This window comes from Bos javanicus, chromosome 20 (genome assembly GCF_032452875.1).
Source record: "Bos javanicus breed banteng chromosome 20, ARS-OSU_banteng_1.0, whole genome shotgun sequence".
NCBI classification, from domain to species: domain Eukaryota; kingdom Metazoa; phylum Chordata; class Mammalia; order Artiodactyla; family Bovidae; genus Bos; species Bos javanicus.
In genome coordinates this window covers 36521945-36543237 of record NC_083887.1, presented here as the reverse complement: position 1 = coordinate 36543237, position 21293 = coordinate 36521945, and the positions used below count along the sequence as shown (strand labels likewise).

The following is a 21293-nucleotide window of genomic DNA, read 5'->3' as shown; positions in this document are numbered from 1 at the left end:
GGTGTCTGCAGTTCTTCCATTAGAGATTCATTCCTTTGATTCTATGATACCATTTCCCAAGTTGTGTCCGACAACACACTTATATTAGATGTCAGCGTGTGCTCCTTGGTCAAATAAGATGGTGAGGTGCTGAGTTAAACAACAGTGAACAGGCCTTGATTGATACGTAACATGTACTGTCTCTTCCTGAGATGGAATCAAAATTTTCAGCATTTCGCCAGTTTTTAAAATCAAGAAACCCTTTCCTCCCTGAATGCTTCCCTAATGTTAACTAGATGGTTGGGGAAAGGCTGATCTGGGAGCCTTTTCAGTCCTCTGGTGTACGAGAGGCTTTTCATGGGAGAAGGAAAGCAGTGCAGACCAGGCTTTGAGAGGATGGGACAGCAGAGGGACTGGGGGTAGGGGACAGAGGGTCTGAGAGGGAGAGGTCGGCTGCGAAGATCAAAAGTGACCCTTTCCTCAGGGATGGATACAGAGCTGGAGTCGCAGAGTGTGAGCTCCTGACCCCACCCCACCCCCCTCACACACCCACCCTCTCTGCTCCCTGCTGCCCAAGCCACTCAGACTCCAAAGCTCCACCTTTTCAAGCCAACAGCACACCAGGCCGTCTTAGTCCTGGCTTAGCTCTCAAGTTCCTGCTGCCTTCAACTCCAGTCTGGGAAATTCCTTCTCTCTTTTAACCATCTGTCAGGCATCCACCTCCAGAACACCATCCTTGATACCTTTATCCACCCCACAGCCTCAGCTGGGTTTACTATTCCTCTAAGCTCCCATAATACACTGTGTCTCTTCATCACTGCCCTCATCATTTGGTATTTTTTAAAAGATATTTGTTTACTTATTTATTTGGCTGTGCTGGGTCTTAGTTGTAGCTTGTGGGATCTAGTTCCCTGACCAGGGGTCAAACCCAGGTCCCCTACTTTGGGAGCTCAGAGTCTTAGTCACTGGGCCATCAGGGAAGTCCCACCACTTTGTACTTTAATATTCTTATTTGAGATGGCTGGATGGCATCACTGACTAGACAGATGTGAGTCTGAGTGAACTCCAGGAGTTGGTGATGGACAGGGAGGCCTGGCGTACTGCGATTCATGGGGTCGCAAAGAGTTGGACACGACTGAGCGACTGAACTGAACTGATTCTTATTTCTGTCCCTCTAATCTGGGATGCTCTTGAGGGCTTTATCTTTATATCCTCATATCCTCCTCTGCTAGGAGATAGATATTCACGAATTAATTGAATGAATGAGGCCCACGTACAAGAAGTGTGTTAAAATCCCCTACATGTCCCAATTGAAAGACTTCCCCAAGTTAAAAGGATCTATTCCACATATTTGAAAACCTCATCTTGTTTGTCATGCCCACCTCAGCTGGCTCTCCTATCTCCTGGGGCCTAAAGTCTTCTCTTTGCCTTCCTCACCATCTGCTCTTCTGTCTGACCCGTTCTACCTCTCTTATCCCCTCATGTCCTGATTCATGTCTTCTCAAGAAGAGTGAGTGAGTCTTAGAAGGTTAACAGCCATGCTTAGGTTTGTTTCCTTGAACAGGAAGTAAATGCAAATATCCTGAGAAGACAATCTAACTTTAAGGGTGAGAAGAAAGTTTTTTGTTTGTTTATTTTATAGTTCAAGATTGGCTTTAATGATTGAATAAGATGGGGAAAACTAGAAAAAACCTGTGGGTAGAGGACCTGGACAGGTTGTTGCTGGCAATGCACTCAGAGCTGAATCACGGCTTTTGTGGGTCAGAGGCCCTCAGTGAGTAATCATTTTAATAGTCATGTCCCAAATAGCACATGCCCCAAATGCTGCACGAGACATAGTTATACTAAGAAATTAGGCATGTTTATCTGAAATTAAAGTTATCTGGGAGCCCTACTGTGTAGTTGTCCCTGACTCTTTTTTTTTTTTTTTCAGGTTTTCTTCCCACCTGCTGCTCTTGGAGGCGTTCTGGCACTTTTCAGGCACCTGTCACCGCATATCCTCCACCCCAACTGCACTCCCATCATCGTTATCCTCACCTGCCACGGGGCTGGGACGTGGCAGCATATTAATGATCACATATGAGTAAGTGGATGCTTTCCTCTTGTTTTCCCAACTCTCTATTTATTTTCAGGGATGACGTGGCAACATCTGGATTTGATTTCATTCAGGAGGTTGTGTGAGGAGATGAGAGTCAAGTCAACTATTGCGTGGGATTACAGTAACACCTTTTTTAAACAAAGATGCGTCTCAAGGAGATATTTGGGGCTCAGACACTTCCTTACCTGGTGGAAAACGCTTGGGGCATGTGGCTGACACTTTCATCCCCTCCCTGCCGCTGTGCTCTGAGAAGCGAAGGTGGATGGTGTGAGGAGTGGACTCCCTCCTCCCTGTGATGCTGAGGTCAGGCAGCAAGTCAGCCGTGGCCCAAGAGGGTCCCTGTGTGTGAAGGGGAGGGGGCTTTCTGTTTTTGAGACTTAGGTTAATGGAATTCTGATTTCCCATCTTTACATTGGGAGTGGACTGGTTCTTTTAAAGTGTTACTTTGGCATCAGATGCATAGGAGAAAACCAGCCCAAGATGATGGTGGGCACAAGCCCCATGAGACCATCTGAGCCTGGTGTCCAGGGTTCTGACCCTGTACTCTCACACCATCCTCAGCAGTAGGGACTCTGATGCCCAACAAGAGCCATACTCCTCTGAGGACCACCGTGAGGGGACATCCACCCCCACCCCTCCACTCCAGACTATGGGCCAGCCAAAGCATTGGTGGTTCTAACAACTTGAGTTGGGTGAGCATGTGTGGTAAGCATCGTGAAAGTTGCTTTTCTCATTGCTGCTAAGAATTTCCCAGCTTTCAACATACTCTCTTTCTTGGTTGAATGGAACTTCCAAAGCTGACCACTGGTTAATCATGCTGAACAAGAAACCCACAATGCCCAAATGTCCAGAATGCGTGTGTGTGTGTGTGTGTGTGTGTGTGTATACACGTGCACATGGGGAGCTCCCTAGCTGTTTCCCCATGTGTTTCTGCCTTTTACAAATCTCCAGTCCCCCTCTCTGCTCATCCCCATGTTTACAGGAGCAAGCAACATGGCCCAAGGTAGTTTCAAGGGATGGTCAACAGATATTAAGAGAAAGCAAACAAAGCGATAGACACTTTCATGGTCCATCTGGGGAAATCTGCACACTCCATGCTACTCCTGGGTGGTCACAATGTGCATTGGTTTAATAAAGGCTCTAGTAGGTTCTACATTTCTCTTTTTAAATTTATTTTTGGCCCTGCTGGATCTTCATCGCTGCACAGGTTTTCTCTAGTTGTGGCAAGCAGGGGCTACTCTGTAGCTGTGTGTGTGGGCTTCTCATTGCAGTGGCTTCTCTTGTGGAGCTCAGGCTCTGGGGCAGGAGGGCTTCAGTAGTTGTATCTCGTGGGCTCAGGAGCTGTGGCTTCTGGGTTTTAAAGCACAGGCTCAGTAGCTGGGGTGCACAGCTTAGCTGTCCAGTGGCATGTGGGATCTTCTGGGGCTAGGGATCAACTCTGTGTCTGCTGCATTGTCAGGTGGGTTTTCTACCACTGAGTCCACTAGGGAAGCCCTACATTTCTCTTTTTAACTTCAAAAAGATGTTATATAACTCAATGTTTTCCCAACTTATTTGATCAGAGAGCCACTCCATTTTTAAGGAATGTCATCCTGGGAACACACTTTGGAGAAATGGTAAAGGGAGAGGAGATGAGCAAGTGTTTGCATTCCTCTCCGAACTGTGGACCAGAATTTAGCATGGAGAAAGCGCCCAGGCCTAAGCGTTGCCCTGGCGGCAGGACTCCAAGTGCCCAGGGTGGGTACCAGGCACTATCCCGGCCGGGAGAGGGAGGGCGTTTCCGGCACTGTACTGACGCGCTCCGCTGGAAAGTCTAGGCTGGTGGCCACTTAGAAGAGTCTTAAGAGCATCAGTTTTGTTTTGGGCTTGAAACGCTGTACAAGGCCGCCTTTTAATAGTCACAAGGCCTCGGGTGACACAGCACAGGGTGTCATCCGAGGAGGAAGCGTGCTCTCCTCCCCCAGCCCCGAGCCATGGCATTTCCTCTCTTCGGTGTGTTTTTCTTGCCACCAGAACAACTAAGCCCGGGGCCACCATTTGCACAATTCCCCGGATCCTGCTACTTTGCGGGCGGAGAACCCACGTGAACCTCGGGCGTCACCCGGGATTGTGCAAAGCTGTGGCGCCGTCCAAGCGCCTGCCTGTCGCAGGGTTTTGCCAGGACACTCCCATCTATTTCTTAAGTTCTGCCTCAATGTGACCTCTCGCTAGAGCAGGCCCGTTATTTTCTATTATGATACCCTATTTGTATCCTTTATAAATGATGACTCATTTATTGACACTCAACCCCCTACATACTTTTTGGAATATTGCCTTTCCTCCTCAAATGAAATATCAACTCCACAAGGAGAGAGCAGAGCTCAGTCTCTGTTGAGCAGAGATTGTTGTGGCCACTGTTGGATCCTTGGTGCCTTGGACAGTGCCTGGCACAACGTCGCAGTCTGTGGAATGAATAAAGAAGAACTTTGTAAGTTCTTCCCCACTTGAGTACTGATTGGTTGTGGAGAGTTGATGGACAAGGTCACTGACCAACCAGTGGCTGAGTGGTGAAAGGGACGGACTTCTAGCCTGAGTCAGCTGTGGTCCCTGGGTCGGTGAGATAGCACAGAAGTAGAGAGAGCAATAGAAATGAGTTTTTATTTGTAAAAAGTTACAAAATAATATTGTACAAAAATAAAGTCTGTAGAGAACTTTGGTTGTATAACACAAACGACTGAGACAGATCAGAGAAGTCAGAACTTCCAAAGAAGTGCACTCCTTACTGGATCAGATGGTAATCGCAACAATAAAGAAAAAATCACAAACTTTACCCTTTTGTGGCTTTGGCAGAGCAGTTTGCTTCAGTGAAAACCTGCTTATGGTGTGTAGGTGATGCTGGGAAGGAGCTGTCAGCATCCGCTGAATCCTACCGCCCCTGTGGGCAGAGAGTCTACACAGGGAGCTGGGGCTAAGGCTGACCCCTGGGGACGCCGGCCACCAGACCTGCCAGGACTCTCTGAATTGGACAGATGATCTGGGGCTGCATCAAATTGCACTTCATGAACGACCGGTCAGCTCGACCTGTCCCTATTTTGAGCAGGCCATTCCTCAGCAAGTTCCCCTCCTTAGGCCCCAAGAGAGGGTGAGAGGCAGGCCCTTTTCCTCTATTTCCGAGTCGTGCAAGGGGAGCAGAAAGAACAGAGAGGGCAGAGTGATGGGCAGCTTGGGTCCTTGGGGGGATGTCTGGTGCTTCTTGATTACTTTGTAAAATTTACATGATTATTTGAGGGAAGCCAGTAGGCTATTTATTTGCCAAATCTGTACCACTTGAGCTAATAGCCACTAAGGTAGTGATGTAGTGATAGATAACCTCTTTGATAAAAATCCCTTTTATGAGATATGTCACAAGCTCTTAAAATAGGGCCCAGTGCATTGAGCATGGGGGCAGAGACCAGACAAATCCATGACCTGGTCGCTGAGATAGTTTTTCTCACCCTATGTCCCTGCTCTGTCAAAGGCTTTCAGTATCCATGTGGTGGGGCAGGTGTGCCGAGGCTGGGCCAGGGCCCATCTTCCACATCCACCCTTCCCGACCACCTTCTTCTGAGGAGGAGTCAGGTGTATGGGGGCAGCCCCTGGTGGCTTGCATGGCAACCAGGCTGACCCCACTTCCAGAAGGCCTGCAGCGCTCCTTGGCTATGCTGGGCCTAGACGTGTTTCTCAAGAAGGCAGTGGATGGATGGAAGGATAGGGGAAGAGTCTCCACTATCAGGGTAGAACCCCGGCTACTTGAGAGAACTGTTATTTTGAGGTCAACATTGAGTCCAGCACCACCTACTAAAGAGACTTTAACCTTTGACATATGTGGTTATGCATATCACAGATAGATACATGTGGATGGGAGGGTGAGAGCTTCAACACAGCAGGAAATGGATGGAGCACATGGCCTGTCTGCTGGGACAGGGAACCATGTAGAAATGAGAGCAAATGCCACGGTCTCCACACGCTGCTCCTGAAAAGGAAGGCCCATCAGAAATGTTCCTTCTGACATGTTCCTCTCTAACATATAAAACCAGGTAAGATGCTGAGACCTGGAGGGTAGAGGAGGGGTGGAAGCACACAAGGGCTTTTCTTAAAAAGGTAAAGTAAGTGATTTTTGCCTAGCGAAAGTCTTTTTAATACTTTGAAAAGCATGGACCCTTGACCCCAATTAAAATTTCCTTTGCCACCTTCCTTTGCATTTTGTGAGCACATATACTTTGGCACCTTTGAAAAGAAACTTTAATAAATAAGGGGAAAAAAAGAGAAACTCATTAGTGAAAGGTAATAAATAACAATAACTTAAATCTCAATAAATATCTTCTCTATATTTCTGTATCTGAAACAGATGCATTGCATCGAGTAGCTTCTCTGGTCACTGGTGACCACGCATAACGGAGCTGGGGTGTATGTAACATCTGTCTCTCTGTAAACCGACAGCCCAGCAGCCTCCCTGCCCCGGTGCAGATGGGGGCCTTCCCGCACGCTCTCCTGCAAGAATGCTGCCGAAAAACCACACTGGTTTCCTGTTTCCAAGGGCAGAATGGAAATACCTTCAGGTTTGGTTTTAGTCATGAGGACAGCCTTTTTGGTTCCTAGCCAACTTCTTCCCACCCCACACACCATGTTCGAAATCAATCACCCACCGTTCCCCAAAATGCTGGTTGGAGTAAACCTCAGGCCTGAACCTTCCAGAGCAAAGGTTACTAACTCTCCTGGATCTTTGATTTTTTTTTCTCCCCCTCCTTTCCGGGGTATGTCTCCACTGAGTGACAGAAAAATAAACCTCTCTTTGCTTTCAGCAGTAAAACAATGACAAGGAATGACACCAGGAGGGCCGTTTCCCTGGTGTCTCTAGACATGTGAAAGCAAATCACAGGAGATACACTGGTTTGGCTTCAAGTGCATCCGCGGCTGAGCCCGGGACCCATGGCGGTGGACTGTATCAGATGAAACGACGGCAACACCCAACCAGGGACACCGGCCCTGAGCTTCCGGTGACGTCAGCTGCCATCCGGGAGAAGGCGGACGGCTGTCTTTTCTCTCTCTCCTGTCCAGTTTTCTGTAGCTGGATCTCCCTCCACCAGGCTCCCACAATGGCTGCCTTCCTCCTCCTCTGCCTCCACGTCCTCCTCCTCCGCCTCCTTGGTCCTCATCTTCCACTCTGGGCAAACATTTTCTGGGAACCTTGGTCCCTTTCTTTGCACTGCAGCAGGAATGCAATACACAGCGGTCTCTGGAGCCGGAGTCAGATACATCCACACCTTTTAGCGGAATGCTTTCTTAGAATATGGTAAACCAGGTTATCATCTAAAAAGGACAGGTCGTCATCAAAGGCGATGGGTCTGCAACACGCCTGCCCGACTTTGTCACTCACCAGCCTTCTACTTTTGGATAAGTTTTTTAATATTTTGTCGTACATTGTTTCGGCTGCATCGCAGGAGCCGCTGCAGTACCTGAAAATGAGTTCCTCCTTGGTTTCGTAGCCCAAACCCAAGTCAGTGACGTTTAGATGCACGGCGGTGAGGACGCAGCCGCGATTTCGGCCCCTCTGGCCGCGCCGGCCTTTCCCTCTGGCACTCTCCGGGCTGGCGGCCGCCCCCTGCCGGTGCCGCTCTCTCCGAGGAAGCACGGCCATTTGTTTCTCTGGTGACCTTTTCAGCCTTCGAATGGTAGCTTGAATAAAATCCATGACATCATCAAACTGATCAGGGTAGTCCTCTGGCATATTTGCTGTGCAACAAGAAAACAGAGATGGACACATGAGGCGAGAGCAACGACCATTTCAACGAGTCTCTAAGATCGGTCTCTCTGAAAGGCGACCCAGTATGGTCCCCCCCACCCCGCCCATGGTGAAACGACCCCTTCAGGGACCACTGTACACCCCCAAGGACAAAGGCCAAAAGGCACCCTCCAAGATTCCCAGGAAGGAAATTCAAGACTAACACGGGAGGGGGATGACACACTTCCTTGTGGAGAACAAATCCTTAGAAATGGAATTTCCACGTGGATGACGTCTGCCATTTTTAACAAGTCTATGTTGAGATGCTGCTGGAGGGTCATTTCTTCTAATAAGGGTAACCTGCAGTCGGGGTTCTCAAATGTGTGGGCAGGACTGTGCTGGGATACTCGGGGGAAGATACAGGGACCTGGCCGACCCTTAGGGGGAAGTGTGGGAAGAGGCCAGGGAACCTGCACCAGTTTAAGGAGCCCTGTGGGAGTTCTGAGGTAGGTGGTCCCTGGGCCATACTTTGAGAAACCCTGTCTTAGAGGGTGAAAGAAGGATTACTCTTGGAAGACACTGCTGCTTTCACCTGGAATGTCAAGGTGAAAGTTGACATTCAGCTCCCTGAACTCCACCCTGACTTAACACTTCTGCCCTGCTGAGTGGAAGAACCATTTGGATAGATCACATGAAAAAGTCCTGAATTCAACTATGTTTTAAAACTTCCTTAAAAGACATTAAGAGACTGAAAAACAGCCCACTGTTCACTAATAAAGAGACTAATTTACCACTTCTTTGGATTAGCAGGACTTTAAAAATACAAGGTCAGATCATATGATGTTTACATGCATCACAGCAATACATGGAATGCAATGCTGCCTGTGGACAGGCGCGGTGGGGTCCTGCCTCTGCTGCAGGCTGTCACTACGATTCCCAATGGCTTTGGCTGCAAACAGGACAACACACATGCTTAGGAAGATCACATGGAGCAGTGACTGAGGTGATGCTTCTAGGGTATTGGAGACCTTTGGGCAAATGCATGACTTCAAGGTTTTTTGGCATTTTTGCTGTATTTCAAGCATTTGCTTCAGCTGATCAGGTAAGAGAAGAGAAACTATTTGACAACTGAATACATTTCTAAAAGAGGAAAGTAATTCAAACGTCCATGTATTAGGCACTAGACCTTTTATGCTCCCCTCATCACTTTTCCAGGGCTTCCTTGGTGGCTCAGATGGTAAAGAATCTGCCTGCAATGTGGCAGATGTGGGTTTGATCCCTGGGTTGGGAAGATCCCTGAAGAAGGAAATGGCAACCTACTCCAGTATTCTTGCCTGGGACATTCCATGGACAGAGGAACCTGGTGGGCTACAGTCCATGGGGTCACAAAGAGTCGGACATGATCCCATTTTCAGGTAATTAGGATGTTTAGGGTTATACACTGTTTAGAAAAAATACCCCGAAAGAGTTGTTAGCAAGAGTGAACTTTTTTTTTTTTGCCAAGACCATGGTAAAGCAGAGGATTACATTGTACCTAACCCATGTCAAACTGTTTTGTTATGAATGAATTGCTAAAACAGGTATCAGGTATCCTAGTGTGTAAGATATAATTCAACTAAGGCAACTTAACCATATCTATTCCTCTTTCTTACCTGTCTATACAGATAGCTAATATATAATATTATCTATATTAGGGCAAAATATAGGACATATAGTAATGAAAAGAGCAGGGATGGTATGGAATTTTGTAATTCTAACTCTAAAATCTGGCACTGGGTGGTTCTGTGCACAGAGGTCTCGAAGCTGCTTCCACTGGTGTTTGGCCAGTCACCTCTTGCCTGGATAATCTCACCAGACCCGAGCCCCTGCATTCCCTTACCCTCCTTCAGTTTGTCTTGCACCTGGCAGCCAGAGAGATGCTCTTGAAACTGTGAATGCAGCTCATGTCCCTCCTCTGCTCCAAGCCCTCCAAAGTCCACACTGGCCTAAGGTCCTCCCCGACGCCCCCCACCCTCCACCCCAGTCCCAGCCTTTGTCACCGCTGACCTCGTGTTCGACCTCCCTCCTCCTCGCTGCCTCCCTTCCAGCTCCTCTGGCCTCCTCCCTGTTCCTCAAACACAGGGTTTCTCAACCTCAGCGCCACTGACACTGGGGCTGGCACATCCTTTGTTGTGGGTGTGTTTAAGGATGTTTAATTACACCCCTGGCCTCTACCCAGGAGACACCCGTACTAGCCTCCACCCCCATCCCAACGGTGACAAATGGAAGTGTCTCCACATATGACCAGATGTCCCCTGGGGGCAAAATTGTCATGGCTGAGAACCGCATACATCAGACACGAACAGGCACTCGGCCTTTTGCTGGCTGTTCCCTCTACATAAACGCTGTTCCTACAGAGAACCCAGTGACTCACACTCACATCCCCTGCAAGTCTGCTCAAAAGCCACCGCGACCCAGCCCCACCTTGACCTCCCTGTTTCAAATTTGGTTCCTCCCAACCCCGAATCCAGATCCTCCTGCCCTCTTCCCCGCAGAGCATAATACTCAACCTCCTCCAACACACTGTCGAACTTTTCTCATGGTGACTATCTGTTGTCTGTCTTCTCTGAGCGAATGTCACCCCCAGGAGGCAGGGACCTCTGCTTGGCTTGTTCACCAATGGATCCTGGGAGCTTACAATAGGATCTGGTCCCTGGAGGCCGGCAATGGTTTTTTTTTTTGAACGACTTAGGTCACTTTACGAGGCTAGAGAGTCCTTTTTATTTCTCAAGGGGACACTTGGGCTTCAGTTCAGCCACACTGTGATGAATTGAAAGTCTCCAAAATACACAGTCTCCATCACATGGGCAGCCCCAGTGCCCAGAAGTACAGTCATCTCCCACCTGAGAGCAAATAACTGTCTCAGAGCTGCCTCCCTTGCCAGCTTCCCCTGCACCTTTACAGTGTCAGCTCTTAAAGCCCACCTCATTCCGAGGATTCCGAAAGGCTCTGGCTCCGTGGGAGCAATGTTTCCTCCAGGAATACTGGGAGAGTGGGAGGGTATTTGGATTCAAAATTTCCTCTGAACCATTTTCTACCTGAGTCCCTTAGGAATCTTCTTTCCTTCCTTCCTTCCCACCTTTCTTTGTTCCTTCCTTCTGCCCTCCCTTTCTCCCTTCCTTTCCTTCTCTTTTCTTAAAATTAAAAAGAAAATTATTTCTTGGCTGTGTTGTGGGGCTTACTGGATCTTAGTTCCCAGAGCAGGGATTGAACCAAGGCCATGGCAGTAAAAGCACCAGGTCCTAATCACTGGATCACCAGGGAATTCCCTAAAAATTTTAAAAAATCACTCGATATTAAAGACATGAACTACTTATTTTGACAAATGAGTTGCTTGTGCTATTTGTGACTTTTTTTCAACAATAAGCTATATAAGAGAAAACTAGGTGTGCTTGATTTCAAAAACATGAACAGAAGTCTGAACTTCTAACTGATAAATTAGTGATTAGTCAAAATACAAAAAAAGAAAAAGCCTTTAGATTTCTGAAAAACAGTTTTACAAAAGGATCACATGATGGGATTCCTGGTTCTTTTTAAGAACTCTTGAATAGATCATTAAGTTAAGAACCTGGGAATATGGAAGCTAAAACTGATTAAGAATCAACTAAACTGATTAACAATCAACTAAAGATTAATCAGAAATGAGTTAATGTTAGTTGCTCAGTCGTGTCCAACTCTTTGCGACCCCATGGACAGTAGCCTGCCAGGCTCCTCTGCCCATGGGATTCTCAGCCAGGCTTCTCCAGGCAAGAATACTGGAGTGGATTACCATTTCCTCCTCCATGGAATCTTCCTGACCCAGGGATCGAACTCAGGTCTCCTGCATTGCAGGCAGACTTTTTACCATTTGAGCCACGAGGGAAGAAGCCCCAATAAATTAGTGATTAGTCAAAATACAAAAAAAAAAAAAAGCCTTCAAATTTCTAAAAGACTCTTTGTTTTACAAAAGGATTCACATGATGAAGTCTCTGGTTCTCTTTAAGACCACTTGAATAGATCATTAAGTTAAGAACCTGGGAACATGGAAGTTAAAACTGATTCAGTTGATTAAAACTGAATCAACTAAAGATTAATCAGAAATGAGGATGAAATATTACTGAAAGTTTAACATAAACGGGAAAACATTCAAGTTCAAAAGTTCAGCTTACACTAGTTTAGACTCATTAATTTATCATGATAAATTACATTCTTTTTACTAGAGTTATAATGATGATTTGAATCAGCATTTATAATGTTTTATTAATTGCCCGACAATTTCAAAGTTCCAGAAAAACACTGTCCCTCCTTTTTATGACATTTCGACTGTATGCCTTTGTCCACTGGCTTTGCTTGCCAGGTAAAATATAGAATACCAAGTTAAATTTGAATTTCAGATAATTAGCAAGTGAATTTTTAGCGTAAGCAATCCTCAGTAATGATTGGGACATACTTATCTTTCACCGTGAGGATGTTTAACTCCTTTTTCTTTATCTTAATTTCTACTTGGCTTCCTTGGGGTGATGTGTGTAGCAATGTGGGTGCACTGGTCATTTGTGCTTTGGGGTGAGGTGGTGAATGGATCATTAAGCTTGAATTAAAAGTCTTTCGGACACTGGGGAAGCAGTCAATCCATGTTCCCGGTGTTAAACTGAAGAGAGCAGCTATGAGAACTTCTCCCTTCATGGGACATCTCCCTCATAACTTGTTGTTAAGGTGGAAATATTTATTTAAGCCTCAAGTTCAGGACATAGGCAATTCTAATTAAACTGAAGGGATTCCGCCCTCCCCATCCTCTTCTCCTTCTTGAAGAATAGAGTAAAACAATAAATATTTATGCTGAAAGTTGTACATGGATATGAATTTTGGAAACTAGAAAAGGGCAACATGATATTTTCCAAACCACAGAGCAAAGAGGCCTGTCTCTTCCAATGGAAAATTCCTAATCCCAGGCCTTTTGCTGCTGACTGAGTTCATTTCTAGAGAGACCTCCATTTATCAACACGAGGTATTTGTGGGGTGTGTTGGGAGCCATGCATCTCACTGAGCCAATCTTTAGCATCCTGCAGAGGCCCAGTTTACTTGCACAGCCCAGGCAAGTAAACGCCCCAGCAGGAACCAAGAAACCCATGGCTGCCTCCATGTTCCTGGAATTCACTGAGCAAAGTGGAAAGAAAGGGGCTTGCATTTGGATTAGTTCCCCAAATGAAGACTTGATGTCATATCACTTTCTTCATCCTATAAAGGGCTTGGCAGCATGTCAGCTACACAAATGGCCCTTGTTAGTAAGAACTTTGACAGTAAAATACTGCAAACCACAAAAGAGGAGCATCGTTTTGAAAAAACAGGTCAAACACTTGCTCATTTCCCAGACCCACTTGGAGGCTCGATCTCGGAAAATACGGACATCTAAAAGCTAAAGTTTTTGAAAAATCAAAATGCTCAAATGCATTTAAGTCATCCTTTTAGTGTGCAACTAAATATTTTGGCATTATTCTATTTAAAATATTTAAACTTTGATGTGTCCTTCACATAAACAATGTTATTTAAACAAGTGAAACCTTGTACTGGGCCAGACTCCGGGAACAAACCAAACTATTCACTCCCCAGACTTAGCCTTCCTCAATTATGGGAAAAAAACAATAATGCTACCCCAGGAACAAAGGCCTGGGATACTGACTATCTTGTAAAGTTAATTGAGTTTTTATAGGAACAATGGTGAGACCTAGGAGTACTCCTTGTAATAGCCAAACTAAAAAGCACATAATTCAAAACATTATCTTGGCTAGACTGGCATTTAGTGGACAAAGTTTTCTGTTAAATGTTAGATTTCTCTTAAAAAAAAGAGTACAGGTTAATGATACTTTAATCAAAGAGGTCATTTTAGATTCCTATTGGATGGTCGCCCTCCTCTCCCCGGCCGGGTTTCTGAGCTACTTTTCAGCCAGTCTTCCGCCCAGGGGCCCCGGAGGGAGCCCACAAGCTCAAGGTTGTGCACAGAGTAGTGAGGATGTGACCCCTTACCTAGAGTGGGAGGGGTCTCTGTGGGGCCCAGAGAAGAGGGGCCAGGACTCTGGTACCCGCAGAGGGCCTCTTGGATAGGAGCTGTCTTCCAGGCCAGAGCCAGCCTCAAGGATGCAGGAGTGCTGGAGAGAAGACCCAGATGTTCCTTGTTCTGGGGCTCCTGCCTCTATGTTTCACTGGAAATCACCCAGCTGCTGGGTACTGGATGGGCAAGAGTTAATACGCTGAGTCCACAGACGTGACCTACGGCCTGAGCCAGGGCCACACAGGTGAGATGCGCATCTTCAACCAGCACCCGGGAGCCCTCGCTCCAGACAGTGCCCAGTTCTGGGGTGGGCTCGACCCTGGATACGAGGCCTAAGATGCTGCGTCTGGGGGCGCTGGGGGGCTGGGCAGCCCACCCTCACGTGTGGCGCCTCCCCTGAAAGACGGTCTACAAAAGGAGGCGAGTGGAAACTGCCTGGGCAGGGGAGGACATATACTCTGATACTCACTGCCCACCTGAAGCCCAGGTAAAGTACAAACTGCTCTGTAGACCAAGTGTATGGAAAAGAGAAGTTCTCTCTCTGTGTATGTGTATACTCATGCACACATATACACGCATGTATGTGCGTATATACATATACACTTCTATGTGATTCTGCATGCTGTGCTCGGTTCTGTCTGACTCTTTGCAACCCTGGGGACTGTAGCCCACCAGGCTTCTCTGTCCATGGGATTCTCCAGGCAAGAATACTGGAGTGGGTTGCCATGCCCTCCTCCAGGGGATCTTCCCAACCCAGGGACTGAACCCGCATCTCCTGTATCTCCTGAAATGGCAGGCGGATTTTTTTATCCCTGAGTCATCCAGGAAAGACCAACACATACATACATGCACGTCTGTATGAAAAGAAAAGATCAGCCTAAGATTTATATAACCTCTCAAGAGAATTCCCAACTAATGTCATTCTTTAGAATGTTATTTTTACTTTTCAATAATGTACAAATATGATTTTCTTTCACTAATATTGAAATAAGAACTACATGGTAGAGCCTCACCTTTAAAATTCCTCATATTACAAATGGCATCATCCTGTATTATAAGCGATCGCTTCCTTGGTGTACTTAATAGTCACAAGAGAAAGGTCCCAACCTGAACTTGAACCCCAATGACATCCCTGCAAGGTTAAAACAGGGGTCGCATAGTATCTGTACTTTATAGAGCAGGAAACTGAGGCTCAGAGAAGATAAATATCTATCCACCCAAGGTCACGTGGCTCATAAAAGTGCACTCAGTCGGTTTGGTTTCAAAGCTCAGACTGGTTCCAAGTGCTCCTAGCTGCCTATCTGTGTTTAAGTAAAAATTCCATGTGGTGCAGCTTGTCTGCTCTCAGCCTGTGGCAACTTACTCTGGAAGGAGGGCAAGGTATGCTGACTCCCCCTGCATGCATTTATCACATTCAGAACACGAAGGGAGAAACACTTTCCATTGAAAAGTTCAGCAGGCATGGAGGTGCATTAAGTAAATTCTGAAGTTAGGCTGCCACGGGCCACAGAATACAGTATATTGTCTCCAAAAAGGGAAAAGCATGCGGGTCAGGGGCACCTCTCCCAGCTCCTGGGTCTTGCATGTCACTCCAAGGCAGAACTGGCAGTTTCCCAGTAAAAACCGGAAAACCGGCAGCCAAGGGCGGCGGCAGATTCAGACAGAGAGGCCTGTCTCCGGAAGCTCCTCAAACTCACACTGGCGCCAAGTGACAAAGTCTCACTGCAGAGTTGGAGAGGACAGAGCCTGGGATTCCATCCGGGGTCAGTCCCTGCTCAGCCTTGCAACCTTGGACTAGGCAATCCTTCTGAGGTCGCCTATCCCTCTGGGGTGGGAGGGGGGCTCCCCAGTGCTGACACCCTAAGATGTGGACAGTCTTGAGTCTCAGTGGGAAACCCCTGCCCCACACTCATCTCTAGTCACCCCCATCAGGGAGAGGACCACCTCTGCTGATGTCCCAGCGCTATTCTGCTCAGCCGCCACCATTGTGGCCCCAGGAGACCCCACGAGAGGTTCTAGCAGTCCTAAATGTTTTTTGTTTGCCTCTTGTCTCAACATCTTGGTTACTTTTGAAATAACCAAGTGTCACCTTCCTATGTCGTCTTTAGGAGAGGTGAAGGGATATGTACAGAGGGCCGTGTATCTGAGTCTCAAAATATCCAGGTTCTTGCGGGAGGCAGCCTTACATTTCAGTCTCCACCTGGAAAGGCAGAGATGGAGCCCATCATCTCTGAGAGCACAAAGACACCAACAGGCTATGCTCCTCCAGCCCTTCTCACCCAAATGGCCAACAAAATCGGTTTTATTTTTCAAAATAAAACATGTTCTCAAAATCTCTGTTTTATTCATTTATGATTTTGCTGCTTCTATCATATGTAGGTCACACTTTGACCAATGTCACACATACTTATGAGCTATACCATGTCTGGACTGTTTATTCTACAATTTAAGAAAACATGCTTAGGTCTTAGAACTCAGAGGCTAGAATCATCCACGGCAACCGCTGCCAAATGGATTGTGAGAGTCCCACAGCTTGTCTTGGGAACTGTGCACCTTGTTTTTAATCTGACCTTCCGTGACCTCTGAAATGTACAGTGTTGGTCCGGGAGGATGTTCCAGTTCTCCGAAAAATTCAAAGTTCTGTCATCTGCTATTTAAAAGTTTCGATTTTGCCACTCAATTGAAATCATTTTAAAAAAGCGCCCATGGGTCCCTAAGCAGTAGATTGCTGAGGTTATCTTGCACTATGTAATGACTCCCCTGGCCTTCCTATTTTGGACAGAGTATTCACCTAGCATTAGATAGGCCATCCTGGTCACTTCAAGAAGGGTCCACGGCATCTATTCTATGAACAGTCACCAGCTGAGGCCATTTACTAAGTCATTGTGACCACTGCTGGAGTTACTGGAGTTACTCTTCGTGACCAGTGGCTGGCTGGTAATAAAACATGACATGGGTTTATTTGTAAAGTATTTGTGTTATAAAAACACCAGTGTTTTGTCGTTTAAAAAAGTATTTCTGGATCCTCTCAAGGCAGAAGAAAAGACCAACCAGTTCAAAATTCAGAAAAAGGCGTTCTGGATATACTGTTAAAGGCCACTTAGTCCAACCAAAATGCCATTTTATTTACCATCTCTGCCTACTTTGACCAACATCACACATACTTCTTAGAAATACCATTTCTTGACTATTTATCCTACAATTTAACTAAGAAAACTTATCATCATTATCATTGAAATTACTCCATGAATACAAATAGCTCAAAAACTTTCACTCAGGAAAGATGGACTATATTCATTTTGTTATTCAGATTCCAATTGCTCTGATTTCCACCTATGTGGTCCATGCTCTTATTATAGTGATGTTAGTAATTTTATGGTAATACAGAAATGGCTCCCCTGAGGGGAAAAATGTTCATTCTTCTGCTTTTAAGTCAGGAAAACACCCAGTAGGGTGTCCATTTGTCAGCTAATCCATGAATACCTGGTGTGAGCTGAAAGCACTGCACAGCCAGCTGTAAACACCTCACACTCAAGAGTGCACACCAGGGGCCCTGCTACTGTCCTTACAAAACACTTTATGGGGAGGGTGAGAAAGTTACCCAGTGAAACTAAGCACACACAAAAGGAAAATATCCCTTGTGGTATTATCAGAGGTGGGTGGTTTTTCAGGGGAAACCCCAGAGGAACCTGGAAAGCAAAGGAACCTCACTCCCTCCTTCCCAAAAGGCCCTGTCTGCAGTCCGAGGGGCCTGGCAATTACGATGGGGCCTGCATCCAACTTTCCTGGGCCCTTCCCCAGGGCCAGCTGAGCACTGCTGTTGTCGTTTGGCTGCTCAGTCATGTCCAGTTCTTTGCGACCCTATGGACTGTAGCCCGCCCGGCTCCTCTGTCTATGGGATTTTCCAGGCAACAATACTGGAGTGGGGTGCCATCTCCTTCTCCAGGGGATCTTCTTGACCCAAGGATCAAACCTGGGTCTCCTGCATTGGCAGGAGGATGCTTTACCACTGAGCCACCTGGGAAGCTATTAACTGAGCATTGGGTAGAAGGAACTCGAAGGGCCGGAGAGACCTGGGCAAGAAGAGGAAGGACTGAAAAGCTGAAAGGAGAATAAAGAGGGTAAAAGGGAAGTGTTCTCTATCATTCCAGCCTGCCTGATGGATTCCTGCCATCAGAGTGAAGAGGGGCTCTCTACCCCTCAGTGAATGACTTCACTGGACTCTCAAAGACTCTTCAGGAAATTAGCTAGAAGTATCATTCAAGCCAGTCAATCCCAAAGGAAATCAGTTCTGACTATTCATTGGAAGGATTGACACTGAAGCTGAAGCTCCAAGACTTTGGCCACCTGATAAGAAGAGCTGACTCATTGGAAAAGACTCTGATGCTGGGAAAGATTGAAGGCAGGAAGAGAAGGGGATGACAGAGGATGAGATGGCTGGATGGCAGCACTAACACAATGGACATGAGTTTGAGCAAACTCCAGGAGATAGTGAAGGACAGGGAAGTCTAGCATGCTGCAGTCCATGGGGTTGCAAAGAGTCAGACACGATTTAGCAACTGAACAACAATCATTCAAAACCAGCTGCATTCAAAACCTCCACTCGACTTTTCTCCTCCCTGACCTTCTGACATAGAAGGAGAGTTATGCAGCAGCGCGGTGTACTGGCAGGAAGTGGTCATGTGGTCCCAAGGTAAGTGTTGGGTTAGGCTTTCCCAAGTCTAGTCTGGCTGGGTTGCCTATAACTTTGTGCAGCCCCGACCTCCCCCTAAAATGGGGATCATTACTTGGAATGGGAGAAAAGATTTTAGCTTAGAGCCTGGAGGCATTTAACAAATGGCCCACAAAGTCAGGCCTATGGTTTTCACAGCTGATGATGATCCTTCATCAACATTACACTAGAGGAAGCAGTGTGAAGATCAACTCGGCTGGCTCATGGACAGAATGTACCCTGAAGGGGACGAGACACTGGCCCCTTGCTCATCCAGCGTGTCCCACAGAGCAGAAGGCCTGGGGGCCCTGGCATGGTAGTCTGTGGGCAGAAGGAGCAGACCCATCTTGGGAGTCTGGGCTGCTTCTTCCCTCTTCCTAGGAATGCCCTCAAATTAACTACACAAACATCAACTGACTCCATGAACAATATTTTGTGTTCACCATGGCATTGGTCAGTGTCTTCAGACTGTGGCATGTATCCCTCAGGGGGGCAGTATGTGAGGGCTTTCTAGAGTCTACGGGGAGTTTTAGAAGAATCCATGTCCAGATCCTCAACTTCCACATGTGCTGCATTCTAAGCCCGGTCCACAGACAAATACTCCTGCAGCCAGTTTTACGGTCACCCTTGGACTTCCTCAGACAGATGCACTTCTTGCCCATCTCATTCATTTTACCGCAAGGCACTGTCTGGTGGATAGATACCTGTAAGGACAGTCCGGGTGTGCAAGGCTCCTTGGGCTAAACTGGTGTTGGTGACTCATGATGTGAAGACACGTCATCATGAACACAGTGTTCCGAAGATGTGAACCTGAATCTAATCAAGTGCCAACAATCCCACAAATGCAACCCGAGCGGCAGTCTGCAGAACCGCAGGCAAGACAGCCTAGACTTCTCAAAATGTTGTAGGGGGAAAAAAGGGTTGGGAGCTAATTCCAGATTAAAGGAGAATGAACAGACACAACAGTCAAATGCAATTTGTGACCCCTGATTAAGGAGAAAAACTATGAAGGACATTCTTGCCAATTGAGGAGATGTGATTATGGACTATCTATTGGATAACAGTATTGTACAAATGTTAAGTTTCCTGAGACTGATAACTGTACTGTGGTTACATAAGGTAATGTCCTTGCTCCTAGAAGGTTCACACTAAACTATTTATTGTTAGATTTGAAAGTAATTCTCAAATGGTTTAGAAACAAATAAATGAAGCAAAATGCTAACAAGAAGTCCATCTTGGTGAAAAAGACCCATGGGTATTCAGTTTACTATGAATATTTTACTGAGGAAAAGTCCCATATGAATAAATCAAGAAATATCAAACTGGGTGGTTCCATATTTCATTCTGGCCAGGCAGTCATGGCAAGGCATGCTCTGCTTGTCGGTCCATCCACCCATCCATCTATTCATCTTACAATTAGGATCCAAAAGGTAGTGGTTGCCGTAGAGGCAGGCTAACGTGTATTTGAAATGAAAATGAAGTTGGACCTTTTCTGACGAAAAAAATCAATGTATTTGAGCTGATACATTTGGATAATTTCCCACAAATTGAATAAGCTAAATTTGCAGCTCCAAAGTTTTGCCAAAAGTATTGAAGCACATGTCTAGCTGCCAAATGGGCTGGAAATTACTTCTGCTACAACTATTTAAAACTTGTTGGAAAATTACAGATGTTACCTTAGGAGTGTATGCTAGTTTTTCAACATAATTTTGTAGGTTTACATGAAAAAAAGTTTTAAGACTTTCAAAAGTAGGCCTTCCAACTTAGTTATCCTATAAAATCATTAAAAAGTGGGTTTTATCTCTACTGAGTTAACCAGTTGATTCTCAGTGGAGACCTAAGATCTGCTTATACAAACCCACTCCCGTTCCCGTAGAGGGGACTGTGCTGGCTGTGGGCTGTTGCCCTTGGCTTCCCATGTGGACACTCCCTTCCCTGGGCAGAACAGAAGCCAGCTGAGAACAAGCACCCCCCTGAAGGCCTCAAGTATTCGAGGAGACCTCACTTTGTCCCAAAGAGTTAGGGAGCCTTCCCTCATTGCAAAAAGCATCGATAGTTTAGGAGTGTGTGAAGAAATGCATGTTTCTCTTCCTAAAATGTCCTGATTTGGATTCTGAAGTATCATGAATAAAATAACCCTAGGTCCACTCTGGCCCAAACAGAGATCAAAGAAAGGGCCTGGAGGAAATATAATACTCCTTGCTTCGGCTAATTGATTTTCCTAGAAATACATCTTTCAGATAGTGAATGTATTTTTCGCAAGTCAACATTTGTGTTTTCTTAATCTACTAATATGAGAGTGCAGTCTGTATTAAGCCAAAATTACCAGTTTGGGGACTGGAAGTTTGGGGTTTGAATTCTGGCTTCATCACTTACTAAATCTGTGACCCTGAGTAAATCTCTAGGTCTCATTGCTTCATCTGTACAATAGGGATACATAACATCTCTTACCCAGTAGAGCTCAAACTTACTCGATTTTAGGCCAATACATGAAATCCATTTAAAAATAGCAAATGCTGGAGAGGGTGTGGAGAAAAGAGAACCCTCCTACACAGTTGGTAAAGGAATGTAAATTGGTACAGCCACTGTGGAAAACAATATGGAGTTTCCTGAAAAAACTAACAGTTGAGTTGCTGTATGATCCAGCGGATCTCTATTTTCATAGCAGCGCTATTCACAATGGCCAAGAAATGGAGACAGC

General features: G+C 46.2%; 1 protein-coding gene and 1 long non-coding RNA gene across 6 annotated transcripts in view; one reads left to right on the top strand and one right to left on the bottom strand.

Annotated features, from left to right (window-relative positions):
* The window catches only part of LOC133233663 (uncharacterized), a 51748-nt gene extending 31569 nt beyond the window's left edge, over positions 1 to 20179 (top strand). Inside the window, exons 3-4 of the long non-coding RNA XR_009731800.1 lie at positions 1913 to 15644; positions 15990 to 20179. This is a non-coding gene — a long non-coding RNA (uncharacterized LOC133233663). The remainder of the gene's footprint in view (positions 1 to 1912; positions 15645 to 15989) is intronic.
* GDNF (glial cell derived neurotrophic factor) overlaps positions 4689 to 21293 on the bottom strand; it is a 28466-nt gene continuing 11861 nt past the window's right edge. For 4 of the 5 annotated variants that reach the window (XM_061393690.1, XM_061393691.1, XM_061393687.1 and 1 more), the window contains exon 3: positions 4689 to 7828. In XM_061393690.1, the coding sequence (XP_061249674.1) occupies positions 7344 to 7828 (485 nt within the window). In that variant the 3' untranslated portion in view covers positions 4689 to 7343. The remainder of the gene's footprint in view (positions 7829 to 21293) is intronic. The other variant, XR_009731799.1, reaches the window with a different exon arrangement.